At 55.1% G+C, this 12,041-nt stretch overlaps 3 protein-coding genes across 4 annotated transcripts in view; 1 reads left to right on the top strand and 2 right to left on the bottom strand.

The window, feature by feature from the left end:
• IK (IK cytokine) overlaps positions 1-198 on the bottom strand; it is a 12,010-nt gene extending 11,812 nt beyond the window's left edge. Inside the window, exon 1 of the mRNA XM_044422821.1 lies at positions 78-198. Within this exon, the coding sequence (XP_044278756.1) occupies positions 78-93 (16 nt within the window). The 5' untranslated portion in view covers positions 94-198. The remainder of the gene's footprint in view (positions 1-77) is intronic.
• Positions 199-257: 59 nt separating this feature from the next.
• NDUFA2 (NADH:ubiquinone oxidoreductase subunit A2) lies at positions 258-1,642 on the top strand. The gene is made up of 3 exons (XM_044422831.1): positions 258-414; positions 713-819; positions 1,445-1,642. Exons 1-3 carry the CDS (start codon positions 314-316, stop codon positions 1,534-1,536), a joined length of 300 nt encoding a protein of 99 aa, XP_044278766.1. The 5' UTR covers positions 258-313; the 3' UTR covers positions 1,537-1,642.
• TMCO6 (transmembrane and coiled-coil domains 6) lies at positions 1,640-9,271 on the bottom strand. 2 transcript variants are annotated; one of them, XM_044422825.1, is made up of 10 exons: positions 9,172-9,271; positions 8,125-8,308; positions 6,506-6,610; positions 5,693-5,778; positions 4,961-5,077; positions 4,354-4,465; positions 4,085-4,265; positions 3,138-3,232; positions 2,120-2,287; positions 1,640-2,014 (listed from the first exon to the last, which is right to left on the bottom strand). In XM_044422825.1, the coding sequence occupies exons 2-10, from the start codon at positions 8,245-8,247 to the stop codon at positions 1,865-1,867; spliced, it is 1,137 nt and encodes a 378-aa protein (XP_044278760.1). In that variant the 5' UTR covers positions 8,248-8,308; positions 9,172-9,271; the 3' UTR covers positions 1,640-1,864. The 2 variants fall into 2 exon arrangements, with proteins under 2 accessions (XP_044278760.1, XP_044278761.1); XM_044422826.1 differs by having other exon boundaries at positions 8,125-8,266; positions 9,172-9,236.
• Positions 9,272-12,041: the final 2,770 nt, after the last annotated feature.

The following is a 12,041-nucleotide window of genomic DNA, read 5'->3' as shown; positions in this document are numbered from 1 at the left end:
GGCGGCGGCGGCGGCGGCGGCGGCGGCGGGCGGGCGGGCCGCTCCGCTCCGGAGGCGCGGCGGCCCGAGCGACTCACCCTCGCGCTCCGGCATCCTGGCTGCTGGCCCCGCGGCTCGCGCACTCCTTCGGGCGGCGGCGGCGGCGGCGGCCTCTGCGGACCGGAAGTGGTGACGGGCGCCCGCCTCCCGCCCGCGCAGCCGCTCGCGGAGCTTGTTTGCCCGGATGTCGCGCGTGGTGTCCGGATATGGCGCGGAGCGGGGGGAGGGCGCCCCGCGCTGATTGGCGGCTCGGCTCGGCTCGGCTCGGCGCAGCATGGCGGCGGCCGGGCGGGTCATCGGCGGCGGCCTCGGCCGGCACCTCAGGGAGCTCCGCTTCCACCTGTGCCCGCGCTCGCCGGCCAGCCAGGGCGCCCGGTACGCGGGCGAGGGCCGCCTGCGCGGGAGGCGGGCGCGGCTGTCTCGGGAACGGGCTGGGGGGGGCGCGGGGCCCAGGGGCGGGCTGCCCTTCGGGGCGGTTCGCGGGCCTTGCGCCGCGGGGCCCGGCGGCCGCGGGTGCGGCGCTGCGCCTCGCGCAGGGGCAGCTGCGCCGGGCGCGCTCTCTGGCTGCGGGGCCCCGACGGCAGGCGGGGGCTCTCTAGGGGCCAGGCCCCGCGTGCAGGGCGGAGGGACGCGGGCTGCTGCATGGCCGCGCGTGTTGGCTCCTTCTTTGCAGAGATTTCATTGAGCAGCACTACGTCGCTTTGAAAAGGGCGAATCCCGACTTCCCCATGCTGATCAGAGAGTGCTCAAACGTGCAGCCCGCGCTCTGGGCCAGATACGGTGAGTAGGGAAGGGCTGTGCTGGGAGATTGCTCTTGCAGGAAAGGCAGAAGCAACCTGTTCAGCAGACACAGGGCTATTTCTAGAGTGGTGGAAACAGATGCATTTTCTGTTTAATTACTGTAACGGTTATTCTACATTGCTCTGTCGTTTTAATTGCCTGCCAGGAGCCCTACCATTGGAAGTTGTTTGCAGCCATTTCTCAAATTGACTGAGGTCTAAAAATGGCTTGCAATTAATATATTGACATTATTTGCTACCATTTTAGTCATTCCCATCCTTTCAGTTTCGAAAAGCTTAAATTAAGGGAAGAAAACTGCAGCGTGACTGCATCTCAGCTCTTGTAAGCCAACTGTTTGTTAGCCAAGCGCTACCACATCGAAAAAGCAGGCAGTTCATGTGCAGAGGGATGCCTCTGGTGCTGCATCTGATTTCACTGGTGTCCTGCTTCAGGTTATCCCACATCAGTGTTAGGGTTATTGTGTGCACTATACAGGCAAACACTTCTAAGTAGCCTGTTCCAGTATATACTACAAAAATGGTTGTCTAAAGTGTTAAACAATCTGTCTTTAAATTAAAATAGTCCATGAAATATATATGCCTCATTTAAGTTTATTTTTCCCCAGCATTTGGCCGAGAGAAGAATGTGCCACTAACTAACCTAACGGTGGACCAAGTGGCCAAAGCCCTGGAGAATGTTGTTAATAGCAAAGCATAAGTGTAATGAGTGGCCGCTTCCTTTGAACCCCAGTCCAGCTGTAGAGCGCATGTGTGCAACCTATATATAAAGGAAATTGACGTCAAATAAATCCTCCGAGGACTGATTTTTGCTGTTTTTCTTTGTACAATCGGTGTTAAGCTAGGGTTAAAACAAAGAACTGTGAAGCCAGAGCTCCATAAGGTGACAGAGGTATAGTTTTTGCTGCTGTTGCTTTTCCGAGGAGGAAACAAAGCAGTACTCGGTTCAAACTCCAATCTGCAGCAAGTCAGTATCATTCACTGGTGCATCACTACTTCAGTTGTACTTCCTTACAAACTGTAGCTCTTCAGGTGAGGTACTGAGGGGACAGTCCTGCGAGAGTAACCCGTTGGCTGGCAATCTGAATGAGGGCTGTGACACGTTCTTGCAATTGCGGGTTATTCTGATGTTGCTCTAAGGCCTGTAGTCCTGACTGAGCGACGAAGTCAGTGGCAGCCTAGACCAGGAGAGAGGAGATCGACATTTGCGGTTAGCATGCTGGTACTTCTTGAGCCGTCAGGAAATAGCGTAGTACCAGGACACATCAAAGGGAAGTGCCTACCTCTGGGCAGTGAAGGAAGAGGAGGTGCAGTAGCTCTAGATCTTGGCCCACCACTTCGGCGTCGGGAAGGCCAAGACCGCTGATGAGGGAAGGCAGTACAGCCTTCTGGTGCAGCGCCTGGCAGTAGTCGGTGCCCTTGACAGCGACGTTGCACAGCACTGTCAGAACCTGCAGGAGGAGGAGAGATCCACAAACGTGCTCTTACTTGCTGGGGCCTTCAGGAAGCTCAAGTCTCAATCTCAGCAGGATGCCCTCAGTGTGACAAAGAGGCTGAGTCAGGGTCCCCCACATGCAGCGCACCATTCTCATGGCAGGCCACAATGCCTGGTCTAGTCTAGAGCATGCCCATCCCGTGCGTTGGGCTGCTGTCACACAGGGACGGACTCACGGTTGTCACGGAGACCATGAAATCTTGAGCTGCCCCAAATAGGGTGCCCTCGGCATGAATGTTGCCTCACTTCAGGACTGTAATGTTTTAATGTAAGGTTATATAACTTAAAATAGCAAATTAATTAAATATCTAAATATCCCAGTAGGAGTATCTAATATCCCAGCAGGCCATCTGGGTTTGGAGATTTATTTTAAAACCTCCCAGGCCTGATCTACAGTCCAAAGGCGTTCCAGTGTGGGTTGCCATCTCCCTCCCCATGCTGCCCGCAGTTTGTGGATGTGGAGACTGTTCACAGGGGGCAACTTTTTAAACAAATTGCCTGGGTCCTGCATATATTTAAAAGGTCCTAACTCAAGGCAAGTCTTAATTTGCAAAAGAAAGCGAGCCAGTCCGCAGAATAGCTGTGGTCTGTGCAGAGCTTCATGCCTAAGCCGCTTGCAGAGTTCTTTCTGCTTGCCAGTCCCGTATGGTCCTTTGGCCTCCTGCCTGCCGTCAACTTCAACTCCAGCAGAAGTTCGGTACCATGAAAAGCCAGCTCTTCCCACCCAGTGCTGTACAGAATGAACACAGGTTCCCAGGTACTTATGGAGAAGAAAACTTCCAGAACCCTGGAAAATGGTCACCTACCAGCAAGCTCACCATCTGATGAGAACTCAAGAGTGTCAGAAGAGCGGGAAAGACATCCAGGTTCAGCAGAGCAGAGCATGAGGCGGTGCTGTCAACTGGGGAAAAGCAGACCAAGCCATTTCATGGAGTGGTCAGAGTAGGCTGGGAGACATTTCTCTACGCTCAGCTCAGAACACTAGAACCTGGGTTAGCCCATAAAGTGGACTGGTGAGATTCAGGGCAGATGAAAGGAAGGGGTTTGTCTCCCGGTGCAGAGTGAAACGGTAGCCTTCACTTCTGTGAGATGCATTCTGTAGGTGTAGTCTGTAGATCTGTCAGTTTGGACGGCTTTAAAAGGGGGGGTGGATACCTTCATGGGAAAGAAGGCTATCGGCGGCTCCTGGGGCCAAGGACCATGCGCTCCCTCCAGCATTGGAGGCACCCACCTGGGCAGGCCAGTTGCTGGAGGCCCTGGGCAGGAGGAAGCCGTTGTGTCCCTGTCCTGCTTTTGGGATCCCACGGGTGGCCAGTTGCCCACTGTGTGGGCCGAATGTTGAACGAGGGGAACCCTTTGCTTGATTTGCCAGGGCTCTTCGGCTCTGAATTCCTCCTGGCAGTCTGCTTCACACAGAACTAAAGGGACGGGGCGCCCAAGAGGGGTCCCACGCAGAAGAGAGCTGCAAGCTAGGCCTGCCCTGCCAGCATCTGGCCTTCACACCCCTAGGCCAGGCAGCTCCTTCGGCACCTTGCTGTTTGTTCGCATCTTTCCATAAAACATATTTGTCTTCCTGCATGTTATGCACTGGAAACAAACACTGTTCCAGTCGATTCCTTGCAACTGGGAGATTCTCGCCACCAAAGGTTGCGGCTCTTTGGAAGGGTCTAACCGAAAAAGACAAAGCAGTGATTGCGGGTGTAGGGCTTGCTCTCATCCTGCGCAAGCCCCGAGACGTGTTCAAGGGACATACCTGTGAGGTTGTTGATGAGCCACAGGCACTCCCGGACAATGAAGAAGTGTGTGGGGAGGAAATGCTGTATGAAGACGGACAAGGCCCACAGGAGGCCACCCTCCTCTGCCAGCGGTTCGCCCCGCTCTGCCGGCTCTTCTGCAAGAAGGTTGCCAAGGCAGCGCACCACAGGGCAGACCAGCTGAAATGAACGGGAAGAGTCGCGTTCAGGAAAAGAGCAGTCGGCACAGCCTGGAACTTGACCAATTTGCTATTTACAAACCCTTTACCAATTCCAGGCACTCCGGAGACACTGTTGGTATCGTGGAGGCCAGTTCCACCAAGCGCTGTGCCAGGGAGGGCACGGTCCTTAGAGAGATCAGCAGGGGGTTGTTCACGCGGCTACGGAAAGGGGGGAGAGGATAAATGGCCCGCCCTACCAGCCTCAGCCCCACCATTGTGTTAAAATCCTCCCACTGAGGTGGCTCTCCTTTTAGAAGAAACCAGCTGTGAATGTTCAAGGTCAGGGTGGGGAAGATGGGATGTCCAAAATGCTGTGCGGGACGGCAGGCGGGAGCCGTGGGGGAGGTGCCAGGCTGCGTTGGGGCCTTGGTCCACTGTCTGGCAGCCCCCCGCTCGAGTGTGGGGCCGCTTGGGGATGGGTTCAGGCATCTGTCCTGCTCTAGCCACACAGTGAAATTGCCTCATATGCTGGAATCGTACCAAGGATAAGGCTGACCATAGGTGGACACTGGCTATGTGCAGCTACCGAGTCCCGCTCACCCGGACCCGAGCCTTCCGCATGCGCTGCCGGCGGCTTAAGCGGCCCATCCACCTGTCTTGGGTGTGAACCCTGAGCCCTCTTTGGAACCCGCTGCACCTCACAGCAACAGCTACCTGCAAACAATGTAGTGAAGGCCCCACGCAAATTCCACTGCAGCACCTATTCCCTTTTCCAGGTCGGAGCAAACCAAACGGAGCATGTCTTGAGGGAGGGTGGAGTCTAGGACCCGGCTGAGGGCAGGGGGAAAAAAAGGCAATTTACGAAATCTTGCCATGCCTTCACCATCACAGAGAAGAGCGCCAAAGCCAGGTGCAGGACATGATGCAGCTGGCTTCTGATACACGAAGGAGAGTTTTCCTGAATATCAGCTAAATCTTCCTGTCAGACCCCAGAACCAAATGGCTCTCTGTTGCTGAAAGCATGTGGGGAGAGACTGGGCAGGCCCCGGAGGCCAGAAAGCGCGCCTCTTCCCGCGCCGCCCTGCCACTAAGAGCTGCCACTGAGTCCCTTCCGCAAGCACCCAGCCAGAGCTTGCTCTTGTTTGTGAGCCGCCCCGAGGCTTCGACGAATGGGGCGGCATAGAAATTTTCTAAATAAATAAATTTGTGCAGGAATTTGTACTGCTTGATTGTTCCTATTGTTTTCCCCCTTCTATTATTGGATGCTGCCCTGGCGTCCATCAAGATGAAGCGTAGCCAGGAAATGCAAAGACAGAATCAAGACACTAGCCGTTAACGAGGGGGCAGGTTAGACGGGTGGCATCTGCAGACAGCACCTTGTGTTTGGGTGGAGTGATGCACACGCGCACCCCAGCCGTGCCTGAATGGAAAGGCGAGGCCACTTACGGCGTGATCTCTGCTGGAGCTTCCCTGGCCTGCAAGAGCTGTGCCAGAACGTAGCCCACGCCTTCCTGCACTGCCACGTGCGGGGACTGAAATGCAAGAGGAGCACCCTCAGCCTCTGGTGGTTCGGGGCCAAGCCTCCAAAGAGCCCGGGGAGGGAGCCGGAGGAGCAGCAGAAGCAGGGCTGGCACAGCGAGCTCTTGCGAATGCTGATGGAGGATCCACCCGGGATCTGGCAGCACTGTAAAGCTGAAGCCGTTTGCGTACCTTGAAGACAAGCAGGTCCTGACAAGAAAGAGCTCAGGAAACCTGTTACACAGCTACTGAAATTTCCTGGAAAGTTAAAATTCTAAGCAAAAACTCAGTAAAAGGAGGAGAAAGCCAGTGTGCTTTATTCAGCTGGGGAAGCCTTGAAATATGGCTCGATCTAGGATATGGCACGTATCCTAGAGAGATCCAGTAACAGTTCTGGGTATTCCAGTAACAACTCATCAGGCAGGCACACACTTTGATTAGGCAACACTGGCACAGGATGGCTCAGCCAGAGGCAGGCAGCCCTGGGCCTCTGCACCAATTTCAAGCCCCCGGAAATCCCCCCACAAAGAGCTGCAGGCCACCGAACTTTGGGTGACAGCCCCGCAGGATCCGTTCGCCACCAAATTTCGGCAGCAAACCACAGCACGGTGCCCAGTGGCAAGCACCACGCTTGGGGCTGAAGAGCCCCTGCAGGCTGCGTGGCGCCTGTCGCCCACCCCAAAGGCAAGGCATGGCGCCTGCCGCCCACCCCGGCCAGACACAGCTCCACTCCCCGCTCACCTGGATACAGGATGCCATGACTGGGATGATGCCCTGCGGCAGAAGGTGCGTCCTCACCGCCTCCGCCTCGACCGCCAGGTTCCCCAGCGTGTACAAGCACAGCTCCTGCAACACATCGCCCGGGAGCAGCGGTGCACACTCAGGCCGCTGCCCCAAGCGCCTGAACGACGGCGCGCCCCGTGCCAAGAAGCAGGCGGGCAGGAGCCTCCCCCGTCACCTTCCCTGCCCAGAGAGCCCCGCCTGAGGCCCTGAGGCAAGGCAGGCGGCACCGGAGGGGGCCTCCTAGTGGGAGCGACCATCTGCCAAAGGGGGATACCAAAGAGAGGCTTACTGGGTATCCATATTGTGGTTCTTTCTACTTTTTCAGGCATTTAGATCTTTGCAGCGTTTTGCATGTTGCTGGTTTTATTTTTGATTTCATCGTGTTTGTATCATTTGATTTAATGCCACTTTGTGATTTAGCTTCTCATTGGTCCATTAGCCAGAGAACTTCAGTTACCGGATGGCTTAAAACTATTAAGTGCATTGAACATTCCCACTAGTGCAGGGAGCAGCTATGAAAATATGGGGTGTAAAGGGTTACCTTTGGGGGCAAAGGGAAGAAATAAACAGAACAACGCCGACTTGAGCCACATTCCTGCGCTCAGCATCGCCAAGGGTTTCTGTCAAGACACACCTAGGGGCTGGGATCTGGGGGAGCCCCGGCTGCCACCCTGGAAACCAAGAGCTCCTATACGGTCCGCCTGGCACCGTCGTTACTTGTTTTTCGGCGCCAGGTAAAGACCTTTTTATTTAAACATCATTTTAATTGTTAAAATGTATAATCTGGCCAGGGCAACTTCTTCTTCCTTCTCTATTTTCCTCCTATATTCTTTATTCACTTATTTTATACTGTTAATTTTAACTTTATATGATTATGTGGGTATCCCAGTATATTCTTTGTATTTATGTAATTGGAGGTAATTTATTACGTTCTATTGTACTTCAACGTATTTTATTGTGTTGTAAGCCGCCCCGAGGCTTCGGCAAGGGGCGGCATAGAAATGCTGTAATAATAATAAAATAATAATAATAATACTATACAGCCCCGCGGAGCCTTTGGCCCCTTCGATGCCCGCAGCCCCTTCCATGTTCCTCAGACCGTTCCATTTTTCTGGGGTGAGCTGGCCTGCCCGAGGGCGGATTTCCTTCCATGTGCCAAAGGGCCTGGCTTACCAGCGCTACAGCCCTGAACTCAGAGCACAGCACCCTGACAACATGCCAGCTTTCAGCCTGAATCCCATTTCAACTCAGAGCAGGGCCGGCTGGAGAGGACCATTGCCAGAGCACCCACGCTGCATAAGCCATCAGGAATGGCCGGTGGCTTTTTAAAGGGTTCTGGGATTTCTTATTTTGACTGCTAAAATTATTCATTCCTGCCACGTAGTGTTTTTCAATCACCACTACCCTATTTCCCGAAATGCTCCACTCCAGCTTGTAAACTCAGAAATGACAGAGAGCTGTGGCTGCCGGCAGCGCAGAGATGCCAGGCAGCGACTGGCGATGGGCTGCGGCGTTTCAACTCCTCCTGGGCTAGCGGACCCCGGCATCCGGCGGAAGCGTGCCAGCTTGCGTCTTACCATGAGGGCTGCGCTGTGTCCGGACAGGTAGGTCAGCAGGTAGGAGGTTGCTGGCAAGCAGGCCGCAACTACGTCTGCGTCGCTGGAGTGGGACAGCTCGTGCAAGCAGCGTGCCGCGTCCATCTGCAGGTCCGCTTGCTGGCTGGTGAAGAGGCCGATCAGCGCCCGCACGCCGCCCTCCAGCCTGCACAAGCGACATGCGGCGCTGAGCTGGGAAGCAGTCAAGCCGTCCCGACGCCCTGGCTCTGGCAGGCTTGCTTAGTCGAAGAGCATTTGGCCAATTCCAGCAAACAGCACTGGGCTGGACCCATGGAAGACCAGACTGGACCCACTTCCATCCCACCCTCCAGAGCTGCAACAGAAGCTCGAATTCCCTGAAGCTAGACTGGAACGGTGTGCCTGTTCTTTCTCCATCTCGCCCCCGACACGGGCTTCGCACAGGTCGTGCACACAGTGGCCACAACCACAGCACTTCAGGGAGCCCCATCTAGCACCTAAGGGGCTTGGCCTGCGCTTCAGCGCTCGGTTGCCTTCTCTGGCTGAAAGCAGCAGCGGGACGGAGGCCGCCGCCAGTGGGACTTCGACAGCATGGCGGAAGCGGGAGGAAGAAGGTGCTGCTTCTGCATGTGCCTGGCCAATTCTTGGAGGCACTCAAGTCACTTACACAATTTTTCCTTCGTAAATGTTAGCCTGAAAGACAATAGGCTTCGGCAGTTATAGGCAGCCTAGAAATACATCTATAGACAAACAAATTGTCCATTATGCTTAGAATAACAGGGCTCTTGCCAGAAATGTTGGCGGCCAGGTCTGCAGAAGCGCTCCCTAGTGGCAGCTGGCAATCTGTGCTCCCAAGATCACAGATTAAGAAAATTTAAAACCATTTTCCATCTACACTACCAAGGAGATGTGGGTCTGCCTCCTGCTGAACTGGGCTGTTCCTGCACTAGGCAAGAGGGGCGTTTGGCCTAGTGCCGCCAACGGCACTCTGCGCTGTTCTGTCTGCACCAGGCCAGGCCAGCTGCGTCCCGTGGGAAAGACCCATCTGACCTGATGAACTTCTCCTGGGACTCGCCGTGCTGCAGTCCTTCTCGGAGGCGCCGCAAAGCTGCTGCCCTGTCGTGCGCTCCTCTCTGAATGCTCCTCAGCAACTGCGAAACCTGCCAGTGAACAAGGACACGACTCGATGAGAAAGCAGCCGAGATGGAGACCTCAGATGGAACTCACGCCACCCCAACCCCTCGTGGTGCATTCACTGGGGATATTTTTATTCCAAAGCAGTATGAGAGTAAGAGGACAGGACTGCAGTGGAACAGAAGTGGATTTGGCCAAGGTGTAAAAGGGGAAGAAGAGGAACCCTGGGGGGAGTGAGGCGTTCGCCCAGTGCCCAGAAGAAGCACCAGCAGCCGCGCCCAGGCCTCGCCTCGCCTTGCTGGGGAGGGGGTTCCAGAAGCACCTCAGTGAGGAAGGCCCTTGGCCTGGTGGCCACACACCTAAATCCTCAAAGCAGGGCACCTACATCCAGCACTGAGGATTAGGATGGAAACTGTCCTTCAAATAGTCAGGCCTCAAGGCTCCCAAGCTCAGCTCGGGGAGTTTGAAATGAGGATGCAAATGGACTGGCAGACCACAGAGCTCATGAGACACTGAGTGCATCAAAGTCTTTTGTATGACAGAAAAATCTGGAATTTAAAAAGCAACACGACAGTTAAAAAGGGTGGAAACTCGGATTCTGTGGCACGCACAGGCCCCACGCCTGCCTGCCTGCAGCTCCTCCGTGCTCCCGATCTGGCTTGGCCGTAGGGCTCAGGGGACACAACGGCCTCCAGCTGCAGTGGCCGTAGGTTGGATTAGAACTAAAAGGGGAGACGTGTAATTAGTTTTAACTACGGTTTGCCCCACAAACCAACCTTACACCATGGCTACTGATCCGGATATGTCTGGACAAACCCTAATTAACATGAGCTGTATTTCTGGCTCAGATATAAGGCAAACCGATTTTTTGAATACAGAAGCACTGCATCTGGACCTGACACCTATACAATAAAACACTATCTACTCTTCTTTCGTGCTTATAATTACAGAGTGGTAGAATAGTCAGCCTGAATGAGGCCGACAGGGCCATCAGGACCAGCCTGCCGCTCAGTGAAGGGCTCCAGGTTACAGCCTCCCTGATGACTGAGAAGAGCTCCGGGCCCTTCTTGGTGTGATGGCATTCCAAGTCTTTGAAAAGTGATGTCCTCTCTCTCCTCAGGCAGGTAACATCCACACAGTGGGCATGTCGTGAGCGGGTCCGGCTGGTGCCGGGGGTCAGACTAGATGGCCCGGGAGGCCCCTTCTGACTCACTCAGTTTCTGTGTTTCTATGTAACCATTAGAATACTTGAGAAGCTTTCACACTGCAGAGGGCCAGGACTTCTTCTCAGTCATCGAAGCATGCAAGACGCAGCATAATGGCTCAATTAGAAAAATCAGGTTTTCTAAAATACTTTACAACATTTCCCCTTCTTTGTGGTACAATATAATGTATAATATAAATTAAGTTGATCTCAGTTAGTGATCAGAAGTGCACCATCATTTAGGAAACATATAAAGCAGGATAAATATAAAGCAGCATGCTTCAAATAAGCCCCTTTCCTTGCTGTAAATGCATTCTTTTCCTTCATTTAAATCAATCCACCTTACAGCCAAAGTGCCAGATCTTTCTAAAGAGGAAGACTGTGAGAGGATGTAAAGGCCATCCTGCGCAGGGAACAAGCGGGCATCCCACCTCTTCGTCAGAGAGAGGAGCTGCTGCCTCACACTCGGTTCCTGCGCGCTCTTCACACGTCAAGGTCTCTTCGCGTAGGAGCCGCTTGCTGATCAGCTGCTGCAACCTCCGCGTGCTCCTCAGGGCTGCAAGACAAGGAGATCCCGTGACCAAGACACCCCACATCCCCTTTGGATGGGAACATGGGGCTGGAGTGGGAAGCGGGCACGGCTCCTGCTGACTCTAGAAGGCTGTTGCGGGAAGAGATAACGAAAGCGCCCAGGCCTGCTGCCCCTTTAACTTCTCAACCTGCAGCAAGATGCCCAGAGATCATTTATGTATGTGTTTATTTAAAACATTTGTATCCACTCTTATATTGGAGACAGATCTCTCAGTGGCTGACAGTTACGCTCAGACCTCTTTCCAGATTTGAGCCTGATCAGTTCCAATGAGGACCGGGCAGTCACGCCTGAACAGAACAGGCAACCCGGATTCTTACAGCCAAGTGGTGGGCTTAACACGAATTCTCCACAGGCCTGCGGAGCAACCCCCCCCCCCCCCAGAGGCGGGCAGCTGCTCCCAAAAGGCCAGAAATAAGCTGTCTCTTTCAGGTTTGCAGAAGGGGAGGGTGTGCATCTGCTGGGTGGGGAACTGGGGGGACCTCTGGGAATGTGCCAGCCACCTCGGAGGGGGAGATCCCTGGAGCTGCCTGTCCTGAGTTATTTTCTCTCTTATTCAGTGATTCACCCCCCCCCCCATTTTCTTTTTTTAACTGTCATCCTGGGAGGACAGGAGCAATATTGTTCGAGGTGCGTGTTCGGAAAAGGGGCCGGCCGACCTCCACTTCTCGCAATGCAACACTTCATTTTCTCGGTTCTCTTTCCGCGCGGGATCTTGAAGCTACGTGCCCGCTGGCCTTCCCCCATCCGGGGGGAGCGGAAAGGGGAGCCCGAGCAAGGCTCCAGGCCCCCGCCCTCGCCCTGCCCTGCCCTCGCCCTCGCCCTGCGCGCCGGCTCCGACCAGCCACGCTGAGCCCGGCGGGGGGCCGCGCAAGAGCCCTGCCCGGGCCGCCCCCCCCCGACGCGAGCCGCGCGGCCCCGGACCCCACGCACCCGCCTCGCGCGCCCTCCGCCGCGCGCGCAGCTCCTCCGCGCCGCAGCCGCGCCGCTTGC

Source organism: Varanus komodoensis, unplaced genomic scaffold (assembly GCF_004798865.1).
Source record: "Varanus komodoensis strain SLA01 unplaced genomic scaffold, ASM479886v1 scaffold137, whole genome shotgun sequence".
Taxonomy (NCBI): domain Eukaryota; kingdom Metazoa; phylum Chordata; class Lepidosauria; order Squamata; family Varanidae; genus Varanus; species Varanus komodoensis.
Note: the sequence above shows the minus strand (reverse complement) of the source record. Positions and strands in the feature narration are given on the sequence as shown.